The sequence below is a fragment of the Pogoniulus pusillus genome, chromosome 3, assembly GCF_015220805.1.
Source record: "Pogoniulus pusillus isolate bPogPus1 chromosome 3, bPogPus1.pri, whole genome shotgun sequence".
NCBI lineage: Eukaryota > Metazoa > Chordata > Aves > Piciformes > Lybiidae > Pogoniulus > Pogoniulus pusillus.
The window spans coordinates 8,106,073-8,130,636 of NC_087266.1; the positions used below are offsets into that span (position 1 = coordinate 8,106,073).

Here is a 24,564-nt window from a genome sequence, read left to right on the forward strand (position 1 = left end):
TGCAGCCATAAACTTTCAAACATTGTGGCATTCTCTGAGAATCTCAGTGGTTAGAGGATGTGCACAGATCCCTCAATGCTGTTCTCTTTATTCCTTTATCTTTCTTGTATGCATCATTTTATTAAGCAAATAAAGGTTTAATCTGCTATTTTTCCTATCTGTGAGATCACAGAATCACAGAATGATAGGGGTCAAAAGGGACCTCCAGAGATCATCTACTCCAACTTCCCTGCCAAAGCAGGATCACCCAATGCAGCTGACAGAGGAATGCATCCAGATGGGTTTTGAACATCTGCAGAGAAGACTCCACAACGTCTCTGGGCAGCCTGTTCTAGTGCTTTGTTACCCTCAGAGTAAAGTGTTTTCCTTATGTTGAGGTAGAACTTCCTGCATTCCAGTCCTGTTGCAGGGCACCACTGAAAAGAGGGTGTCTCTGACCTAGGGTAGGATGTCCCTGCCCATGGCAGGGAGGTTGGAACTAGATGTTCCTTGTGGTCCTTTCCAACCCTGACTCATTCTATGATTCTATGATTTCCTTTCTTCTTGATACTCAATCTTCAAATATTTGTAAATATTAATAAAATCTCCTCCCAGTCTTCTCTTTTTCAGACTAAACAGCCCCAAGTCTCAACCTTTTGTCATTAGACAGGTGTTCCAGCCATTTAATTATTCTCATAGCTCTCCATTGGACTCCCTTTCATATTTGCCCATGTCTCCTGAGTTGGGGAGGTAGTCCTGGATTTGAAGTCACATAGCCATTGCTGCCTACAAAATGTTGCATAGACAAATCATAGAATCATATAATCAACCAAGTTGAAAGAGACCTCCAAGAACATCCAGTCCAACCTACCACTTAGCCCTAGCCAGTCAACTAGACCATGGCACTAAGTGCCTCAGCCAGTCTCCACCACTTCCCTGGGCAGCCCATTCCAATGCCAATCACTCTCTCTGTCAAGATCTTCCTCCTAACATCCAGCCTATACCTCCCCCCAGCACAACTTGAGACTGTGTCCCCTTGTTCTGTTGCTGGTTGCCTGGGAGAAGAAACAAACCCTGTCCTTTCTTTGCAAAGTACTTCAGTTTATCAGCTCCTTCCTATTACCTTCTTGTTTTTCCACTGCTTAATGCAATGATCTTGTATTGGATGGAATTTTTATGTGCCATCATGCTATTTCTGAAATGAAGGTAAAATCATTCCAGATTTCATGGGAAATAAAAGCATGTAAATGTTTATGATTCTACAGATAATATACAGGGAGGATCCATGTGAGCCTTTGCAATATGGTTTACTGCATTTAATATAAGCTTAGGAATTTGCTGTCTGTGGAGCAGGTGGTTAATATCCCTTATGAATATATATTCTATGTATCTGGATTTATCTGCATGCTCCCAGCTTTATTATAGGACTGCAATTATATGGGTGGGAAAGAAGTGTTAGAAAACGGTACAGACTCAGAGCTTCATAAGCTGCACCTTTTCTAGGTCACTGATGAGAGTGATGCAGTCCAAGTCACCCCAGTTACACCACAGCAGAGTATAACTATAGACACTCAGTGCTGCTCAGCATCCTCTCATGGAAGCAGGCTTGGCACTTTGCGAACACAAGCGATGAAGTCTGAGCCCAGGCAGACTGTTAGTATGACCCTAGAAGTTTGTCTGGGCAGCTGGGCTGGGCTGGCTCTGAAGCCGGGATTCGCCAGCCGCTGAGACTGCCCAGGGAGGGCTGAACTCCTCCAGATTTGTTCTTTTCTGTTGTCACTTCTCCAAAGCACAAATATGTAGATGATAGAAGAGAAACATGTTCTTTCACCAGGAAAGGGATTCCAACTGGCGATGGCTCATTTCTTGGATCTATTTAGAAACAATTAGTACCCTTAAGGGCGTGGGTCCAAGAAAGCACTTAAGGGCGCTGGTTGTCCCAGTGCCACGGCCAGCGCTCAGCTGCTCACACGCCTCCGGCGCTTCCTCCCCTGACTGCAGCCCCGGCGCCGGTCCCAGTCCGGGCTGTGGCGCCCCCTCGTGGACACCGGGTGCGAGGGGAGCTGCCGCCGGCTGTGGCCAGGAGCGGGGCGGGTGGGAACAGTTGGTAAGTAACTTTCACAAGATCGCACCGTTCTCTAAATACCGCGAACAGTTTCGCAGGCAGACCTGATATTTCACTAGTATTTCCAGTATTTAGGCTGGAAATAAAGAGAAACCATTCTTCAATATTTACCATTCTGGATTTTTGATGTAAAAGTTGTCTTTCCTCTTACTGTCCACAGTTTTTACCCTCAAGGTAAATGAAATAGAATTTTCCTTTGCTACTATTTTTTTTCCCCTGTTTGACAGCTGGTGACATTACAGAGCCTCATCAAGCAGGGAAGTTGCAAAGTGCAAAACTGCCATGTTTCCATATGCTTTTTCTGCTTGCTAACTCTTCCAAAGCTGAGAATGTTTTGCATTACCAAGATTAAAGGTAAAAGGAAGAGTGAAAACACTTTACATTCTAGGTGTCCCGGGTTTGGGCTGATCCCTCCCCCAGAAAGAAAATTCACAACACAAACCCCCCTTCTTTTTGAAAGTCAGGGAAAGATGAAATTGTATTTTCTTATAGTATAAGTATAACAATTGTAAAGAGAGATAATAACTCGAGAAGGAAGGAAGGAAGGAAGGAAGGAAGGAAGGAAGGAAGGAAGGAAGGAAGGAAGGAAGGAAGGAAGGAAGGAAGGAAGGAAGGAAGGAAGGAAGGAAGGAAGGAAGGAAGGAAGGAAGGAAGGAAGGAAAAACCCAATACAATAGCCTTAAGGGAGATGGGGGAGGGGTCAAGCGGCGGCGAAGCAGCAGAAGCAGCAGTAGCCAAAACAGCAGCCGGGGAAGATAGGCGAAGCTGCAGCAGCCGAAGCCAGCGGGAGAAGGGGGAGAACAAACTGTGCTTCTAGACATTAAGTTCTTGATGCTCCAATGAAATTATATTAATTTATCTATTGTTGCCATTTATGTGGCCTATCCCTGGAATGTTCATCTCTCCCCTATGTCTGAGCTAGAGGATCAGCTCAAATGGCCACACTAGGCAACTGCCCTCTTATTTCATCTTCTGAAGAGAAACAAGAGAACAAAATATGAGACAGATTTTTTTTTTTTCAAAGTGCAGAGCAGTTTGTTTGCTGTGCAATGAGTTTAATATTGAACTAATGCACAATTGGTAAATTGTTTACATTTATTAACTTCAAAATATCTGAGTGATCAACTGGTTGTCTATGACAAAATCCTGGAGAGCATCACAGAGGAGACCAGAAGTATTAATTTTAACTTTTCAACTGTATCATAATGTTTCCCCATGCCTAATTCACCAATTAGTTTCTATATTGTGTCCATAGATAAGTCATTAAATACTTCATTGATTCTTTGTGGCATTTTTTGTCTTGAGAGACAAGAGGCTGCCAGAAATTAGTTCTGGTTTTGCTTAGTCTGGAGAAGAGGAGGCTCAGGGGTGACCTCATTGCTGTCTACAACTACCTGAAGGGACATTGTAGCCAGGTGGGGGTTGGCCTCTTCTCCCAGGCAACCAGCAACAGAACAAGGGGACACAGTTTCAAGCTGTGCCAGGGAAAGTATAGGCTGGATGTTAGGAGGAAGTTCTTGTCTGGAGAGAGTGATTGGCATTGGAATGGGCTGCCCAGGGAGGTGGTGGAGTCACCATCCCTGGAGGTGTTCAAGCAAAGCCTGGCTGAGGCACTTAGTGCCATGGTCTAGTTGACTGGCTAGGGCTGTGTGATAGGTTGGACTGGATGATCTTGGAGGTCTCTTCCAACCTGGTTGATTCTATATCCCACATTCACTTTCTGCTAGCAGTACTTGAAGTTCATGTTCCCCATTTGTTTTTTTCCCCATTGCCTTAGTTAATATCTCAAAACCAAACAAACACACTTCAGGAAATCAGGCTAATCTCTGCCACAAAGAAATGATAGCGCCTGTGTGCTGCAGAACATGGTGCATGACTTTCAGGTCTGGCATGGTCCATCCTGTCATCATCGACGCTCCTTGGGAAAAATCAGTAAACCTGTTGTGATCTGTGTGTTCTGGATGGTGTGCCACCAATTCTGTCACCTCAGTAACATGCATGTCTCTTCAGTGAAAAATTGAGTAGAGGCTCATAAAATCAAGGACAGGTTGTGCATATGCACCAGAGTAAAGCATAGTGTTCATACCTACTTCAGTTATCACTACCTTAAAGATACAGAAAAAGAGCCTTTTCCAAAATGTTTGATCAGAGCTTTCTGCCAAAGCAAGTAAACTGTAACTTCCAGTTCACTGCTGTTTGCAAGTTTCCAGGCATATTTTATAGGTAAAAATAAAATGTAATCATTTGTCAATTTATTTATTTTCCTAATTTAATTTCTTACAGGGTCTTTGACTGAAGAAAAGAGATAATTTCTGTTCTTTGGGAAATTTCATGTAGTTCAAATGCCCTTTTCCATTCAAAAGATTTTTATCTTCTGAAAAGGAAAATCTGAGGCAGGGCCGGGGGGGGGGAGGAAGAGATTTGGGAGCACTGAAAAATGTCATTTTGATGCTGAGGGAAAAAAAACCAACTATAACAGAGCACTGAAACAATGGAAAAGGAAATTATAGGCTTGAAACAAAACACTTCAATGTTATTGAAATGAGAAAACAAAAAGTGACTCATTTCAATGATTTTCTTTCAAAGTGTGTGTCACTGTATGCACATGCTGCTGTGGAACATTTTGCACATTCAATAAACAAGTATTTTCCAGTGCAATCCACTCATCAAATGTTTTGATCAATTTTAACTTTCACTCTTTGGACCCAAAACCCAGTACTAGACTGTTACACTTTATGTGATTATTATCACTGAAATGTTGGATCTGAGAATGACTGAGGGATCAAGTTCAGGGTCCTAAAACGTAGAGAGGACTTTCAGAAGATACTTTTCCAAGTATTTATTAGGCTTTATTGGTTTACATCTATTTAAGCCTACATGGATAAGGCATGATTAGAGCTTTAACAAATCTCACCAGAAGTTATCACAGAATCATCAAGGTTGGAAGAGACCTCCAAAATCATCCAGTCTGATCTATCACCCAGCCCTGTCCAGTCAAATAGTCCATGGCAATAAGTGCCTCAGCCAGGCTTTTCTTGAACACCTTCAGGGATGGCAACTCCACCACTTTCCTGGACAGCCCTTTCCAATGGCAAATCACTCTCTTAGTCAAGAACTTCCTCCTAATATCAAGCCTATATCTTCCCCAGCACAACTTGAGACTATGCCCTCTTGTTCTATTGCTGGTTGCCTATTCATCTGTAGATGCCTACAAACTGGTGAAAGTCTATTGTCAAGTTCAGTAAAATCATCAAAAAGAATAACAGTGACAGTAAATCTTAGAAGAAGGCAAGTAAGTAGGTATATGTTTGCACCATTTTCTGAACATTATTAACATTGTGTTTTTATAGGATCCTTTTTTTTTTTTGTCATAAATTACAAAGAAACACAACCACTATGGATGCAAAAACACATTAAATGGTGATAGACATTTTTCTGTACCTGTAAACGTGTTTATATGGAGTACTTGCATCTCTACAGGAAGTTAAATGGCTCAATAAAGAGTGATAGGAGATACTCCAACTCACCCTTCTAGTAAGAAATCTGTTTAATATCAATAGATTTGACTACATTTTACAGAATTGCAGAATCAACTATGCTGGAAAAAACCTTTGAGATCATTGAGTCCAACCTATCTCCCAGCCTTATCCAATCAGCTAGACCATGGCACTAAGTGCCTCGTCCAGCCTCCTTTTAAACACTTCCAGAAATGGTGACTCCACCACCTCCCTGGGCAGCCCATTCCAATGCCAATCACTCTTTCAGTGAAGCTCTTTCTAACATCCAGCCTAAAGTTGTCCTGATGCAGTTTGAGGCTGTGTCCTCTTGTTCTGTTTCTGGTTGCCTGGGAGAGGAGGCAAACCCCCACCTGACTACAATCTCCTTTCAGGTAGTTGTAGGAAGCAATGAGGCCACCCCTGAGCCTCCTCTTCTCCACACTGAACAACCCCAGCTCTATGGTCGAGTTGATTGGATAGGGCTGGGTGCTAGGTTGGACTGGATGGTCTTGGAGGTCTCTTCCAACCTGGTTGATTCTATGATTCTATGAAACTGGATGACAAGAAGGATACATTCAAGAGAATTAATTCACAGTTAAAAAAATAGAAATTCATTATTTCTCAATTTGTTTTCACTTGCAATCAAAAACTAAAAGCTAAGTTTTGTGAATATGAGGTTTAGAAATGACACATCCTTTGAAATACCTCCTTCCATTGTGACAAGACTTACTTTTTATTGGCTGAGTTCTGGTGAAATTAACCTTGGCATTTTGGCTTGCATTTAATGAACAGTTTATTGCCATGTTGTAGCACAATGACTAGACAGTCACGTTTTATTCCTTAGTGCTACCTGGAAACCCAGTAGGGCCATTTATTAACCCAAATTTCTGTTCTTCTGAAACTATGGGAATTTCTGTGTATCCTTTTGACCTCATTAAAAGTATCTGAAGCTGGATGAGATTCAGGAAGCAGGCAGATACTTTCTGCATTTGCATTTCATGCGCTGTTCTCTACCTCGAGCTGCAAAACTTCTCCTGTATCCCAAACCTCCCTAATCTGTATCCCAAACCTCCCTGATCTCCCTTTCTGATCCTGTTTTTATGGCTTGGAGACATATTGGCCATCCTCCTTCTGTGTCAATTTTTGCATCCTTGGAAAAAAATTTAAAGTCATGAATAGAACTTTGGACTTCTCTATCCTCCTGAGACATATTCAAAATGCAGCTGCAAATCTCATTTTCCTTTGTTCAATCATTTAGATCATGTTCTTCTGCCCTGCCACTCCTTATACCCAAGAATATCAGATGTAAGTTACTTTCCTCACTTTCAGGACCCTCTTTGTTCTATCTGTGATTGATCTTTGTGGTTATCCAGTATCTATCATTCCCCTTTGTGATTTCTAGTGATTTCTACTTCTCTGAACCACAGTATTTTAGGTCAGGACCCTGATATAAATACCTGCAGAAGTGTCCTCTCACCTTCCATCATATTCTTGTTTCTATTGTCCCTTTATATGAAACTACCTCTTTTTTTTATTCTCTGTAACCTTTCCCTGTCAAACTAAAATGCTGTGCTGCTTCATCAGCATCAGCCTCTGTTTATTTGCTCCTCTTACACCGAGGTGACAGATAGTTGGGATATGTATCCTGACTTTACTCTGTGTTTAAGTAACACTTTAAAAAACTATTACATCTGTGTCTCTAGCTTTGGTACAGCATGGGAAAAATGAGATCACTTAGTAGCAGGGGCAAAAGGATTCATTTAAGAAACTGGTAAATGTAATAAATATGCTTTTGTTCCTGATGACTTTGAAAACTTGACTTTTTCCAGTAATGTCAGCTGATTTAAGAGTTTCATAACATACTCTACTCATGTTTGGCTTCATTTCTGATGAAAAGCACACTTACTAAGGGGAAAAACTGCTAGGAATTTGAGTTGTGGTAAGGACACTTGTCTATATGAAAGCAAGCACATGCACACCTTGTCTTCAGAAGTTCAAAAAGCAATCAAAACCAAAAGATTGGGTTAGCCTTTTATGACCAGAAGATGGTCACTGAGTGGATTTACTCACCTGGGTCAACTTGCACACCTATTTAGAAAATTTACTGAATATTGGCCTTAGGTAATAAAAAAACCCCTCAGTGGTGCCAGAGGGGAAGCCAAATCCAATTCCTGTAAAAGCCCTGGTGGTCAGAGGCCACTACGCATCTCCTTTTACAGATGCATTTTAAATTCTTTGCTCTGACATGGTGTTCAAAGGTGGTTTGTAGCAGCTCTCCTGTGGCATGGAACTGATTACACTGAAAATCAAGTCTGCAGACTTCTCACTTTCTGTAGTGCTCAAGCTGGGTGGAAAATCAATGTACTTAGCAACAGCAGTGAGACCCATTTGGATTAAGAAGGTTCAAATCTGCAAATGAAGTGTGGGCTTGATGTTAAAATTTTCATCTCAGTGTGAACTAAGTGTATGTGAAGGGCTGGAGACTTCTCACTGCTTGATAGATATGAATGGAGAATACATTTTGATTCTTTGTTTTGATGTTTTGTTCTGGTTTTGGTTTTTTTTTTTTTTTTTTAGATTCTCTTTATTTGGCTAATTACACAGTTTCATTATGCACACCTTACTAAATTGTGCAGGGATGACCTCGTTGCTGTCTACAACTACCTGAAGGGAGGTTGTAGCCAGGTGAGGGTTGGTCTCTTCTGCCAGGCAACCAGCAATAGAACAAGGGGAGAGAGTCTCAAGTTGTGCCAGGGGAGGCCTATGCTGTATGTTAGGAGGAAGTTCTTGTCTGGAGAGAGTGATTGGCATTGGAATGGGCTGCCCAGGGAGGTGGTGGAGTCACCATCCCTGGAGGTGCTCAAGAAAAGCCTGGATGAGGCACTTATTGCCATGGTCTGGTTGATTGGACAGGGCTGAGTATAGGTTGGAGTGGATGATGTTGGAGGTCTCTTCCAACCTGGTTGTTTCTATGATTGCTTTTTTTTTTTATCAATATCCCAAGCAGTAAAGAATGTGTTGTCTTGTAGTGCAAAACCAAAATTCTTGGTTTTCTCCAGTATTTCTCAGTAAACTCCTCTTTAATTGGAATCCTGAGAACCTCCCTTTCTTTCTTTTTTTTTCCATATTGTTTAATTTAATTTCCTTTTGGTTTGTTTTGTTTGCTTGTCTTTTTTATTTTGTGTAGTTGCTGGAGAAGAGAGTGTTCAGGTAGATAAACTAAAGGGCAAAGTCCTGTTTTCTTATCTGGGCAAATCTGAAGCAGCACTGGTATACTCATCATCATGCAGAAACTGTCAGGACAGTCTATGAAATGTTTTTGACTATTGAGGGCAAGTTTTATCTTTACAACTGTGGAGCCTAAACTGAGGGAATTTTAAAGGCAAAACTTGAAGTTACAAAACAAACTATAAACATAGGAATTTACAGAGAAACATGATTTTCAGAGTCATATAGGAGATAGGAAATGAGGTTGAGGGAGCTGGGGTTGTTTAGCCCGGAGAAGAGGAGGCTCAGAGGTGACCCCATTGCTGTCTACAACTACCTGAAGGGGAGGCTGTAGCCAGGTGGGGGTCAGTGTCTTCTCCCAGGCAACCAGCAACAGAACAAGGGGGCACAGTCTCAAGTTGTGCTGGGGGAGGTATAGGCTGGATGTTAGGAGGAAGTTCTTCCCAGGGAGAGTGATTTGCCATTGGAATGGGCTGCCCAGGGAGGTGGTGGAGTCACCATCCCTGGAGATGTTTAAAAAGAGGCTGGAAGAGGCACTTAGTGCCATGGTTTAGTTAATTAGAAGGGTTAGGTGATAGGTTGGACTCGATCATCTCAGAGGTCTTTTCCAACCTGGTTAATTCTGTGACTCTGTGATTCTTCACTTTATTATATACCTTTGCCTAGTTTTAGGGCCACTGCAAGAAATACAGCATAGGTGTCTTGACACAAAAGCTGTCATTAAGTAAATCTACATGTCATCTGCCTGGCCAACCTTTGAATTCTCTTTATATCAGTTTTTACAGATGGTCTGGATCAAAACCAAAACTACAAACCTGAGTAATGTGATGACTAACAACTTCCTGTGTGAAAATCCTGATTAAATGGGCAGGTTTCATTGATTGCTCTGTGTATCAGTGTTGATTTGTGGGAGCCCAGAACTGAATTTTCTGCCTTACAGCAACAAAAAAAAGAATTAAGATGCTATAGTGCAATGTTTGTTCTTTTACTATAGCCATCATAGCTTAACACTGAATACAACAATAAAGCTGAAAAGGTATTAGAACAATCTATTTGGGAAATTAATCCTTTTCTCCATTTGTGGTTCACAAATCAGCAGATTATGATTCTTGCACATTTCTTTGTGTCTTTGGCATTTTTAGCTTTTAGGAACCTCTTTGAAGTGTGGTTTATTTGGGATGTCTTTGTGGGAAACCTTCCAGTGGTGAATGCTGTTCAAACCTCGCTGTTCAAGCTTTATGATTAAGTCGTCTTATATCTATGACTGGGTGACTTCATGTCTAAAGAAACATCTCCTTTGCATCCTGGAGATTTTTTATAGGTGGCAATTAATTGTATTTTAGGCACTACAAAAGAATGCAGAAATCTACATTTCACAGTTCCTGACCTCTCATATAGGAGATCCCTGCAGAGGGACCTTTCCAGGCTGGATGCGTGGGCAGAAGCCAATGGGATGAGATTTAACAAGACTAAGTGCAGGGTTCTACACTTTGGCCACCGTAACTGTCAATAGTGCAAAGAACATGTCAAGTTGTGTTGGAAGGGTAGAAGAAGAAAAACAATGGAGAAAAATCTGTTGAATGTTGAAGGTGTACACTGAGATTCACTAGACTGAATTGCTGTTAGCCAGAAGCTTCTGACAGCCTTTCTAGATCAAAAAAAAGACTTATGAATGTTAAGTGTGACTTCAAGTTTTGTGTCGTGTAAAGCCAAGACTTTGATCCTTAGAGCCTACTGTCAGTCTCACAGGTGTATAGAAAACATTGATGTTTTTAGGAGAGAAGATCTGAAGATTTGGGTTTGGGCTAGAACTATGATTTGGGCAGCACAGCAATACCTTATGACTCAGCACCAGCAAGATGCCCATTGTCTTGGTATTGCTTGGCATCTCATGAAACAAAAAGTGATTAACACAAGTAACAAAAATAAATAAACAAAAATAAATCACATCTTTCTGGGGGAAAAAAAGAAAGCTATTGCTGCAGTTTTGTAAAAATGACAAAATGTTGTGGCAGTTTTTGTAATAATTGATACAATTTCATGAAAAAGATCATCTCATAATGGCATTTCTTGAAATGACTCATGGCTGAAACAAACCCTAATGAAATCTTTCAAATCTGCTAGTCTTCTATCTGCACTACACAAATAATGATCATTACCATATGGACTTTAGGGATAATTTTTAGTATATTAGCTCTCTTGCTGTTCCAATCAGCTTAAGCAATATAATTAAGCCTGTGTCAGAAAAGAAGCACTGAATTTTGCATTACAATATTCTGGAAAATGTTTATAAAGGTGGAGTAGAATCAAGGTTTTTTCACGTATATAGAGAGAAGTTAGATTCTGAGGCACTATGCTTTTCATAGAATCAGGTTGAAAGGGACCACAAGGATCATCTAGTTCCAACTCCCCCTGACATGCCCAGGGACACCCTACCTTAGATCAGGCTGGCCACAGCCTCATCCAGCCTGGCCTTAAACACCTCCAGGGATGGAGCCTCAACCACCTCCCTGAGCAACCCATTCCAGGCTCTCACCACTCTCATGCTCAACTTTCTCCTCACATCCAGTCTGAATCTGCCCACCTCCAGCTTTGCTCCATTCCCCCTAGTCCTGTCAGTCCCTGATAGCCTAAAAAGTCTCTCCTCAGCCTTTTTGTAAGCCCCCTTCAGATACTGATAGGCCACAGTAAGGTCACCTCAGAGCCATCTCTTCTCCAGACTCAACAGCCCCAACTCTTTCAGTCTGTCCTTGTAGGAGAGGTGCTTGTGATAATAGGGGCTCCAGAACTGAATGCAGTACTCCAGGTGCTCTGGAGTACACTCACCCGAGCAGAGTAGAGTGGGAGAATCACCTCCCTCGACCTGCTGGCCACACTTCTCCTGATGCAGCCCAGGATCTGGTTGGCTTTCTGGTCTGCAAGTGCACACTGCTGGCTCATATTGAGGTTCTTGTCCACCAGAACCCCCAAGCCCCTCTCCTTGGGGCTGCTCTCCAACCACTCACTGCCCAGCCTGCATTTGTGCTTGGGATTGCCTTGATCCAAATGTAGGACCTTGCACCTGGTCTTGTTGAACTTCATGAGGTCAGCTTGTGTCCACCTCTCCAGCCTGTCCAGGTCCCTCTGGATGCCATCCCTGCCCTCCAGCATGTCTGCTGCACCACACAGCTTGGTGTTGTCAGAAAACTTGCTGAGGGTGCACTCAGTGCCTCTGTCCATGTCACTGGCAAAGACTGGTCCCAGGACTGATCCCTAAGGGACTCTGCTTGTCACTGGCCCCCACTGGGACATGGAGACATTGACAGCCACTCTTTGAGTGTAACCATCAATCCAGTGGTCCACCCATCAAACCCATGTGTCACCAGCTTGGAGACCAGGATGTGGTGTGGGACAGTGTCAAAGGTCTTGCTCAGGTTTCTTTAGAGAGCTGAATACTTTTTATAATCCCGTTGCCATCCTTATGGAAAAAGTAAGAATTACAATGCCTGCCTCTTTCCTTCCAGCACCACTCACTAGTCCACCACATCAGGCAGCATTTGTCCAATGCCAGCTGTTTACACCAGACCTTCAATCAGACTGGTTTATACAGCAGTATTGTACAGAAATACTAAATTCACTTACTTGTGCAAGTCTTGTTGTATTTAGGGTTCTCTTGAGGAAACCCTTCCAACCGGCACTGGAACCTGTGCTGCCAAAATTCCTGAAACCATGGATTTCGGTGATTGGTTTCTGGCCGAAGCTCCAAGTAGTAATCATCAAACCATTTCACATCAGGAGACTGGAGCTTGATCGTTATTCCACCAACAGCCTCATGCTGATAGCCGTCTGTCACATCGTACCTGTCTGCCCAGCCATCGCTGCAGGGATAAATGAGAGAGAGACAACATGAACCATTCTGAGCAATGAGAAAATAACTTGCCTTCAAATTTGGTGCTTAAGAACACACACTCACACCTTGTATTCTAAGTGGAGTTTAGTAAAGCACCTGTAATGCTTCTGCTAGAAGAATTCAGCCTTTTCCTTGAGCTCGTCCATCATTGGCACCTTCTGTTTCATCCTCTACTTCAGGTCATTGAAGTGATATTAAAAGTCACAGATCCTGAAACCTGCCATGTGCAAACACATCTCTGCATCATATTAAGCCTCAATGAGCTTTGGGGTGAAAATCTTGGGTTCAAGTGTTTTATTGATGCTGGAATGTCACTACTCTTACCTGAAAGGAGGTGACCTTGCAGGCATCACCTCTTACAGTGCAAAGGACAGGCCTGTGTTGCAGACCATGCCCATACTGCACAACAGATCATGGCACAAAGAGCCAGAAACAAATTTTGAATGGACTGGCACTGCTCAAGCAGAAATACCAGCTCAGAGCTCAAATGCTGAGACAGTATGGCATTGTATCTGAAGCAATAAATCCTCTCTGCAGACGTGACTAATGGAGCTGGGCAGAACATCCTGTTTCTTGGTTTCTCATGGCTGGAGCATTATGGAGTTGTGTGACACATGCAGAATATTAATACTCTTCTTTTAAACTCTGAGCACAAGTAGCCAGAAGTGACTGAAAACACAAACCAAATAAAATGTGATAACTTTCTCAGGGTCATTTCCATCTCATCAGTTTCACAGTGAATTTTCTTGGAAGTCCTGACATTTATAAGTTTCACTTAACTCCACTAAATACATACATGAATCTTTTAAGCATTGCAGATTTCTGCTGTTTTATCATGAGCATGATATTTCAATTTTTCAAAAGCCCTAGGTCTTAGAGGATTGTTGAAGAATCTCTGATTGCCTTTTTTTTTTTCTCTTAAAAGGATGTAGCTTTAGATCTTAAAATCAAATAACTGAAGGATAAAAAAATAACCTTAATTCGCCTTATTTTAAAACTTCCCGAGTTGTTTAAAGCCAGACCTAACTAGTTTAAGTTATTCATAGCATGACTGATGTAGTTGACCTTTATCTGTATGGCTCTGTTGTTTTGTTTTGATCATTTGCTGCCTGGCTTAAGCTTTGGTCATGTTTTGCAGACTGCAGGAAGCCCAATGCAGTCACCTGATCCCCAGCACATTCCCTATTCTCTGGACAGGGACTTAGTTGTCCTCTCACAGTGCAGGAGTCAAAACCTTCGGCAGTGACTCCTTCTGCACCAGGCACTGTTTCCTCTAAAGGTTGGATTCTTTACTACATCTTATTAGCAAAATTACAATGTCAGTAAATAGCAGCTTCACCAGGACAAAAAGTAATATCCAATGTCTAAAATGAAAGCAAAGAGACTGCTAAACATGCCTCAGATTTCAAATGCACTAATTTATACAGAAAAAAAAACCCAAACAAACAAAAAAAAAACAGTAAAATATACCTTCATGAAAGGAATAAGATGAGCACTGGTGCTCAGCTCAAATCCAGAACTTGGAAAATGTAGAAACATAGAATCAACCAGGGTGGAAGAGACCTCCAAGATCATCCAGGCCAACCCAGCACCCAGCCCTATCCAATCAACTAGACCATGGCACTAATTGCCCCATCCAGGCTTTTCTTCAACACCTCCAGAGACAGTGACTCCACCACCTCTCTTGAATTGAGGATCCCAGAACTGGACACAGTACTCAAGGTGTGGCCTGACCAGTGTTGAGTACAGGGGAAGAATAACCTCCTTTTGCCTACTGGCCACACTGTTCCTGATACAGACCAGTATGCCATTGGCTCTCTTGGCCCCCTGGGTGCACAGTTGGCTCATCTTCAGCCTACTATCTACCACTACCTCCAGGTCACTTTCTTCCTGGCTGCTCTCCAGCCACTCTGTCCCCCTTGAATTTACCTTCAAGCTTAGATCTAATCAGCAGTAAACACCGGTGTTGGCACTCCCAGTCACACTCAGGTGGCTCAGTGCAGGCAAACACTGGACAAAAATTTCAAACCATTTATGAGTTGTTTTGGGATAAACATTGCAGAAGATATTGTTAAATTTATGAGCAACTTAACCTTTACTCTGAAACATTTATCTTAACCTTTGGCAAGATTTTAAGCAGTTTTACCCATCGCCATAAAATCTGATGGGCTTTATGAATGCAGGAAGAGATGTATTTTCTGTAGTGCCTTTTTTTGTTGTTTAGAACTGAATAGAATCCAAGAGAACTGGAGCTCTGCTGTCAGTATCCTGGCTTTATCAGCTGCCTTAAACAATATAGAGAAAAACTGATTTTTGTAATTAATCTCTCTACAATTTGTCAGAACTTAGAGCTAATCCAGCAGAGATGCTATACAGTTTGTAATATTACTTTAGGGACAGCTATTGCCTCTACATCTGTAACAGAGATAACATTTTATAACTTTATTCCATCACCCTTCTCAACTTTTCTACAGAAAGACTTCTTAATTCAACAGAGCTATTTTTCATTCCAGTAACTATTTCAGCTCAGTTTCTTGAGTAAAAGGCTTTTAAGAGCATTACATAAAAGAAAGCACGTATCATAAAGAACAAAGCAGAGATAACAAAGCTTCAAATGGACAAGGTGGCAAAAGCAAATGCTAAACTAATACCTAAAAGACAGTGAAAACAGAGTAGGAAAACAGGCTTACATAAATACAAATAAGCTTCAGTAGTGTGTGATAGTCAAATTCTGCACCCACAGTAGAGTAACGACACTTATGGAATGTTGCGACAGGATTATATAGATGCATTTGAGATATTAGACCTTCCTTGAACTCAGTAAGGGGTGGGAAGAATCATAGAATCAACCAGGTTGGAAGACATCTCCAAGATCATCCAGTCCAACCTAGCACCCAGCCCTAGCCAGTCAACTAGACCATGGCACCAAGTGCCTCATCCAGTCTTTTCTTGAACACCTCCAGGGACGGTGCCTCCACCACCTCCCTGGGCAGCCCATTCCAATGCCAATCACTCTCTATGTGGAGAACTTCCTCCCAACATCCAGCCTAGACCTACCCCAGCACAACTTGAGATTGTGTCCCCTTGTTCTGTTGCTGGTTGCCTGGCAGAAGAGACCAACCCCCACCTGGCTACAATGTCCCTTCAGGTAGTTGTAGACAGCAATGAGGTCACCCCTGAGCCTCCTCTTCTCTGGACTAAACAACCCAAGCTCCCTCAGCCTCTCCTCATAGGGTTTGTGTTCCAGGCCCCTCACCAGCTTTGTTGCCCTTCTCTGGACACATTCCAGCACCTCAACATCTCTCTTGAATTGAGGGGCCCAGAACTGGACACAGTACTCAAGGTGTGGCCTGACCAGTGCTGAGTACAGGGGAAGAATAACCTCCCTTGTCCTACTGGCCACACTGTTACTGATGCAGGCCAGGGATAAAAGGACAGAGAGAGAGATGGCTGCTAGCTTTCATAGGCACATCATTCCCTACTTAGACCTTCCTTCTTTCTTCTCTTAATTTTAAGCTTAATTTTCTTCACTTAATTTTATGGTGGTAGCTGGAGATTATGCTCCACTAATGGATGCATTATGCGCAGTTAGGAATGGTATTACTCATTTCTAAAGGCTACTGGCTCAACTGAAGAAAGGTTCTATGGCATCAGAAACTGTCTGTGACAGAAAGCTCTAAATGAAGTCCAGGTTAATTTTCAGTCTTAGCCATACAAGTGGCAAGGTCCATAGGTTACCACTTATGCAGTGTGGGACTGCTACCTGGTTAGAGGAATGCTTCTTTATATTAGCAGTGTATAGAATATTTATGTGAGCAAGTGGTTAAGAACAGTTTCTTACAGGTAGTAAAACAAGCCCAGATGAATAGTACTCTAGAAGGGATTTTGAAAGAGTAAGACCAGATTAAATGCAACACAGATAATGTTAAAAGGCCACTACAAAAGTTTGCTTTTTCTCCCTTGCATGTACACTATGCTTTCCAATTTTATTTTGACTAGGTGGCAGGTGAGTCTGTTATTAGAAATAGATGATGTTGCTCTTGAGCAAATGGACCAATGCCTTTAAAGTAATTGCACCAAGTGGTGAGGCATTGGAACAGGCTGCCCAAGGAGATGTGGAGCTGCTATCCCTGGATGCGTTCAAGAGCATGAAGATGTGGCACTTCAGGATACAATGTAGTGGTCATGGTAGTTGGGTTATGGTTGACTTGATCTTTTCTGACCTTAATTATTCTAGGATTAAAAAATAGAGTTGCATGTGAAGAAAGCTTACTGTGAAAGAATGCAGTAGATACATAACTACACCATCAAAACTAAAAGCCCCTTGTTGAGATATCTGCCAGATGTATGCAGTAATTCACTCATCAGTTTGCCAGGGTAGAAAACTGTCAACATGGTAAGAGGACTGTGACATGCATATTTGGCTGCCCTCAATATTATCCTTGCATTCAGCACAGTGGGGAACTGTCTTTTGGCATCATGACTTGTTTTCCCTTCACCCAGTTCTTTTGCATTTATAATCATGGCTGTCAGACTAATGTCTGGTGAATTTTCATTTAAAGGCTGTTGGTGTGATACAGTGTAATAGCCATATTGCTTCTAAAAAATAAATCAACAAAAATACCATTTAAGAAAATTCCTCTGCATCAAAGAAAACCATGAAAAACAGAAAGGAGGAAGAAGGGAAAGCTTTTACAGCTGCAGTCTTAGCAAGAGGTGAACTTCAAATGGGGTGGTCATTATCATTATGTTCTTTATCTGCTATTAGATCTTATTTGTGTGCACATGTTTTCCCAGCTACCTTCTTTCTGGAGGATATGTCAGGGTAATGGAAATTTTAATGAAAAAATATCCTTCAGCAGACAGAAGGGAAGAGTTCAGCTCCTTTGTTAAAGATCTGTTTACTCACAGTAAACCAAGCATAGTCTTATATCACAGAGAAGCTCCAATAAATGACAAAACAGAGCTCCCATGTTTGAAAAAAATAGTAGTGAATAAATGTAAAAGCTAATGAATATAAACACAATGCAATAATTCAGTGTTTTAGATCATTACCTCACATATAGTTAATTTAAAACACTTGAACAGAAAAGTAGAGAGACAAAAGAGACCCTATTTAGATGACTTGGCTGCCCTATTGTAGTCACAAAGCATAAGAACCCAAAAGTTGCTTCCTCCTCAGCCCTATATGCTAATGGTAATGAATAAGTTTTCAAACTCCTCTATCTGAGCACACTCAAACAAGTAGGACTGTTCAATCCCTAGGTATTGTTCTACTGTTTGTATGTAGGAGATAGAAGTGCACTTTTAGTATGATTGCTATGGTAAAATGTGGGCAACTAAATATAAGGAACTTCCTTCCAGGATTTTCTGTGTTTTGTGACTTCCCACCTCTTTTCCCCATCTTTAATGTGAAATAGCTATCACCAATATGAGCTTCTTCAGATGGGTCTCAGTCTTCTGTCAATTTGGTCCACTTTGCCTATCACATGTTAGAAGGAAGGAAAAGCAATATTTGGTGGTAAATTCTGACACCCAAGAAAGATGCAGGTGTTCTAAAGAAACCTTCAGAGGTTTGAGTGAAATCTTTTTTGTTGCTTCTTGTCTCGGTTCTAATTTAAATTTCCAGAGACTCAAATAGAACCAATAACAATTTTATAGAGTGCACTTCCCTCTTCCCCCTTCTTTCTCAAAAGAAAGGAATTAGATGTAGAGAGAAGAAAAGGTAAGCACACCCAAATAAATAAATCTCACTCGATTTGGAAGTTAAAAAAAGAAAATTTTAACAATAATTTTAAAAAGTATCTGTGGTAGGGAAGTTACAAAGGCATAGGGAAGGGAAAACAAATACAAGATGTGTAAATACAACCTGATTTTGATGGTGATGGCTTTGTCCGCCTCGTGGGTGATGGCCACGTGGTAAAACAAAGAGAACCAGGAACATGATGGTGATCCAGGTAAGCAGGGAGTAAAGTGAAACAGAAAGTCCTCCTGCTTTTATGGATCTTTAGGCAGGAAGGGGGAGTGGACTAACCATCACCTGGTAGTGTTCAGACCCACCCCTGGGGAGGGGCCAAGATCACCTAGGTCAAATTCAAGGTTACTCCCCTTGGAGTGTTAACCCTATACACTTCTGGAAAGAATCACCATGGAGGAGCAAAAGCTTTTAGATGAAGAGGAGCAGAGAGGAAAGCTCATGCTTGAAGTATTATGAAGACATCATAATCCTTGAACATTTCAGGGACTTGAGCATTTCCCCTATGAAAAGAGACTGAGAAACCTGGGGCTGTTTAGTCTGGAGCAGAGAAAACTGAGAGGACATCTTATCAATGTGTACAAATATCTGAGAAGTGGGCATCAAGTGGATGGGGCCAATCTCTTTTTGCTGGTACAGTGCAGTCAAGAAATTACTAACCCTCCTGAAAAACATTTACCAAAGAGTGAAGTTAGTCAATCGCTGTCAACAGTGACCTAAACAGTTAATTCCACAAAAGGTCTTTAGAAAGACAAGATACACATTACTCCAAGAGTGTCCTAGACCTGCTTGGTAAGATGAATGATGATCAGCAGTGTAGAATATGCCACTGATGTCAATCTGCTTATCAGGGACCACAGGAATTTGAAGAGCTGACTGACACCTTTTGCAGGGCTATTGCATGATGAAAGTAGCACATCACTGTAAGAGATGTGCAACAGAGAACTTCTGCCAGCTTAAACTACCTAAGAGAATGTTGGAACACCTAATTTCATGGTAAAATTTATATGAGACAGCAGTTAGTCAGAAAAGAATATTAGGGACCCATAAACAAATAGATAACATGAAATACATTTGATGCATGCAGGAAAAACAACCAAATGGAGTAGGGCTCTCATGCATCAGGGTTTTGTCCATGTGCTCAGAGATGTAGAACACAGAAGGAATTAGGGCTATTGATGGTCATGCTTACAGGTGACAAGTATATACTCTCTCCTGTGCTAAGTGTCTGATTAATGTCATGAAATCTGGATGATCATGAAGAGAAAGCTTTTTGTGAGCTGTTAGCAGAGCATTCTCCAAAACACCAAACTTATTGATAATGAGAGGTAGAAGAAGAATGCAAGAGTTTGGTTCTAGGTTACTGGAAAGCCTAGGTGACACTGCTTTGATATAGGCTGCAACAAGTGACAAGAAAGATGAGACCTTTCTGTAGGTGTTTAATTAGTAGACGGGGGTTGTTCTAGAAGGTTAAAACAAAAGACAAACTGGCTGTAAACAACCATGAAGAATACCATTTGTGACTTTTAAAAGAATAAAGAGGACAAGTAGCAAACTCAAAAGCAGACTAGACACTAAGCCTAGAATACTTTAAGGTTAGACCTCTTGCAAGGAATGTCTGAGGCAATAAATAATTGGAAAGTGCTCAATTAAAAAGTGTCAAGCACAGGAAGGACAGAAAATAGAGTAAGATGTTAGCGTGGCCATCTCACAGATGGAAATATATGAAAAGAAGAAACAAGCTCAGATTTTCAAGAATCAATGTGAAAGAAAAAACATTAGATGGTGATAGAATGAGAAAGGTCAAAATGAGCTGCAACTAACAAGGGACATGAGAAGTAAGAGAGCAATTCTCCGAGTGCTTTACTGTGAAAGGAAGAGTAGAGAAAGCGTTGGGCTGCAGTTCACTCCAGGGAGAAAGCTAATAAAGGTAAATCCAGCTCAACTTTTAATATCAAACTACACAAAAGGAATAGATAATGATTAGCAGAAGAGGTAAAGGGTCAGCTAAAAAGTAGGAAAGTGATCTAGAAAATAGGCTTGATCAAATTAACTGAACATTTATAGCCTAAAGAACCAAACACGGTGCTAGGGGAGAGATGCAATAACTGTCTTTAGGTACATAAAACCTGCAGAAGAAAAGAGAATAAATTGTCCACGTTGCTAAAATCATTCATGACTTTGAATGAAGGAAGACTCATTTTAGACACCAGAAAAATACCCCTCGCAGGAAGAGGACAGTTTGGAGACTCTTGGAGGTGTCAGAGAATAAGATAGACAAACACCTATTTGATGTAAGTGATCCTGTCTTGGAGAAGGGCAGGGGGCAGTCAGTTACTTGACTTTTGACATCCACTCTGTCCTGTATTTGCATTCCTTGTGTTGAAGTTTAACATAAGTTTGGCAATGATAATTGTGTGCAGCCCGGTGGATCAAAGCAAGAATGTAAAGATAAAAGAATGCCCATTTCCTCACAATTTCCCTAGTTTCTCCTGATGTTTTGCTTCACTTCTTTTCTTGTTAATGCATTTTTCTCCCTGCAGTTGCTAGGGGAAGCATCTACAAACAACAGAAATTGATTTAGGATTAATCGAGTGTTTGCACACACAGCTAATTCCAGTGATGCAGTCAGAGTAGAGAGAAGTGAGCAGTGGGTCGCACACCTGTGCCCATTAGCATCAGGGTTTCTCTTCTAGAAACAAAGCATCACAATCAACCACGTGGAATAACACTTCCCCATGAACAGGGTGAAAGAAACAGGGGTGAAAATTCTTCTCATTAGAGCTAGCTAGCATTTTACACAGCCAAGATTTTTTTTTCCTCTGAATGGGGAATGCTTGTTTCTATTGCTTTCCAAATTTTCAGAATTACTCTAAATGAAAATGACAGTTTTATCTATTTTCTCTGTCTCTGTGTGTGTGAAAAGTAAGTTTTCAGGTATGTTTCCCAATGAACAGCATCACTCAGTATGATTAGGATCATCCTTTCTGTCTTTAAAACAGAAAAGAAACTCTGTGCTCCCTAATTTAGATGCTTTGGTGAGCCATCAGAAGTACATGTTTGGCAGTTTAAGGCTGCTCACTCAGTTTTGGATATTTATAATGCCACTTCTGTGTTATTTACCTTACATGACTTTGCTTTGGTGAAAACTCACCTGGAGTACTGCATCCAGCTCTGGAACCCTCAATATATGAAGGACATGGCCGTAATGGAGTTAGTTCAGGAGGAGGTCTACAAAAATGATCATGGGGTTGGAGCACCTCTGCTACAAAGACAGGCTGAAGGAGCTAGGGTTGTTCAGCCTGGAGAAGAGAAGGCTCGGGGAGACATAATAGTAGCCTTCCAGTACCAGAAGGGGGCTTACAAGAAGGATGAAGACTGTTTACAAAAGCCTGTAGTGACAGGATGAGGGGGAGTAGCTTCAAACTACAGAAGAGCAGATTTAGATTGAATGTTAGGAACAAGTTCTTTACTGTGAGTGTGGTGGAGCACTGGAACAGGTTTCCCAGGGACATTATTGGGGCCCCTTCCTTGGAAATATTCAGGATGAGGCTCAACAGGGATCTGGGCAGTCTGGTCTAGTCGAGGATGTCTCCACTGACTGCAGGGAGAGTTAGACTAGATAACTTTTCTTTACCATGAGAGTGGTGAGAGCCTGGACTGGGTTGCCCAAGGAAGTGGTTGAGGCCCCATCCCTGGAGGTGTTTAAGGCCAGGTTGGATGAGGCTGTGGCCAGCCTGCTCTAGGGTAGGGTGTCCCTGCCCATGGCAGGATGGAATTGGATGATCCTTGTAGTCTCTTCCAACCCTGACTGATTCTATGATTTTATAACTTTTAAAGATCCCTTCTAACCCTGGCCACTCTATGATTCTGTGATGTGAGATCTGTTCCTCTTGTTGTCCAAATCACCTCAGTCACAGGAACAGAAGTTCTGATGCCAATTACACAATGATAAGTCATTAGATCTGAATAACAGCAAAGTGGTTATAGAACTTGACATGCCTACGCACTAAATGGATGTAGGCTTTATTTCAAATGTTACAAGTCTTTCCTACTGGTTATGACATTTCTTAAATTTCAGCTATAGGATTCATATTTTCTTTATAACACTGACTTCAGAGAATGTTTTCAGATTCTTGAGAAGCCTTCAAAGGCAAGGAAGAAAATTTGCAACAGTTGAAGGACAGCTGGAGTAAAAAAGCTTCAAAGAAAAAAATTCCCACACCGATTGAGGGGTTAAATGTGTACTACAGTTAAATCTTTTTCCATGCACTCATCTTCAGATTTTATTATTCCTGGACAATGCCAATGTTTGTCATACTTTGGGTTTATTTTTGTTTGGTTATGGTTTGTTTTTTTGGCTGGTCCTTTCCTTTCCCCTTTCCCCTTTCTCCATTCTCCTTTCCTCTTTCCCCTTTCTCCTTTCTCCTTTCTCCTTTCTCCTTTCTCCTTTCTCCTTTCTCCTTTCTCCTTTCTCCTTTTTTCTTTCCTTTCCATTCCTTTCCTTCCCTTTCTCCTTTCCCCTTTCCCTTTTCCCCTTTCCCCTTTCCCCTTTCCCCTTTGCCCTTTCCCCTTTCCCTTTTTCCCTTTCCTCTTTCCCCTTTTTCCTTTCCTTTCCTTTCCTTTCCTTTCCTTTCCTTTCCTTTCCTTTCCTTTCCTTTCCTTTCCTTTCCTTTCCTTTCCTTTCCTTTCCTTTCCTTTCCTTTCCTTTCCTTTCCTTTCCTTTCCTTTCCTTTCCTTTCCTTTCCTTTCCTTTCCTTTCCTTTCCTTTCCTTTCCTTTCCTTTCCTTTCCTTTCCTTTCCTTTCCTTTCCTTTCCTTTCCTTTCCTTTCCTTTCCTTTCCTTTCCTTTCCTTTCCTTTCCTTTCCTTTCCTTTCCTCTCCTTTCCTCTCCTTTCCTCTCCTTTCCTCTCCTTTTCTTTCCTCTTCTTCTCTCTCTCTTTTTTTTTTTTTTATGGCTTTTTTTGTTCTTGTTTTTGTTTTGTTATATTTGTATTTCTTGTTTGATTTGGGTTTTTTTGTGTTTTTTTTGATTGATTGGTTGTTTGTTTGTTTTTTTATCTTTCCACGTAGCACCTTGGCAGTATGAATCAGAAGTGGAACTTTATTCCGTATACTATACCAAAAGTAATTTTCTGGTTGTTAACTCTGGACAAACTGTGAAATATCCTGAGTCTGTAACATTGAGTTGGAGAATGAAATGTTAGGATCCCTGTGAAAACTGGAATATTCAGTACACATTTCCAAACCACTCTTTAAAATCAGACAAAATGCTAAGAGATACCTGCATACAAGGAAAACAGACTCCCCAGGTGCCCTTTTGTAAACAGTTTCACTTATTTTCTAAATTGAAAATGCAGCAACATCTTGGGATAAGTTGAGTTGATTTCTTCCTCTCTAAAGTCCCTTCTCCTTTCAATCTATAACTAAAGCTCTTACAGTAGATGAATGCATTCATTACCCAGTAGACTGATCCTTTTTCTGTTATGCAAAAAACGTGTTTGCAGGCCACATAACAGTGATGGGAACTGCTGCTCTGCCCACGATTTGTCACTCTCCTGAGAAACATCTGACCAACAGCATTTCAGAATGTCTCCACCTGTGTAGGACTTTTGTTGACTGAGTGGCTGTCTTTAATTTTCCTTTCATAGCATTTCTCTGCTTGTTCAGGCTTTTTTGCCTGTGTCTTAAAAGCTCTAAAAACATTAGAGTAACCACGTTCTTCTGCAAAGTGCTGTCAGCCTTGTGAAGGTTAATTTATCTGGTTAATATCAGAAGGGTGGAACTGCTTTTGATGAGCAGCTGGAAATTATTGCATGTTGATGAGTTCATTTTGTAATAACTGTATATGCAATGAAGTCTTGCTGCCTATCTTCTCTTAGATTTAAATTCGTCATCTTTGTCTTTTTTGTGCATTTTTGTAAAGATAAATTAATTTAAAGGTAATTCAAAGGAAAGAAATGAACTGATTAAACAGTATGACACACTGTTTTCTACAAGATGGTATCTAGAAGAAGTAGCTGTACAGTGATTTCGGCAGATATATTGCACAGGGAATTGCTGGTACTAATTACTTGCAGAGAATCCAAACT

At 41.2% G+C, this 24,564-nt stretch overlaps 1 protein-coding gene across 3 annotated transcripts in view; it reads right to left on the reverse strand.

Annotated features, from left to right (window-relative positions):
- GRM5 (glutamate metabotropic receptor 5) overlaps positions 1-24,564 on the reverse strand; it is a 285,162-nt gene that overhangs the window by 56,047 nt on the left and 204,551 nt on the right. For all 3 annotated transcript variants that reach the window (XM_064169703.1, XM_064169723.1, XM_064169712.1), the window contains one exon: positions 12,451-12,686. In XM_064169703.1, the coding sequence (XP_064025773.1) occupies positions 12,451-12,686 (236 nt within the window). The remainder of the gene's footprint in view (positions 1-12,450; positions 12,687-24,564) is intronic.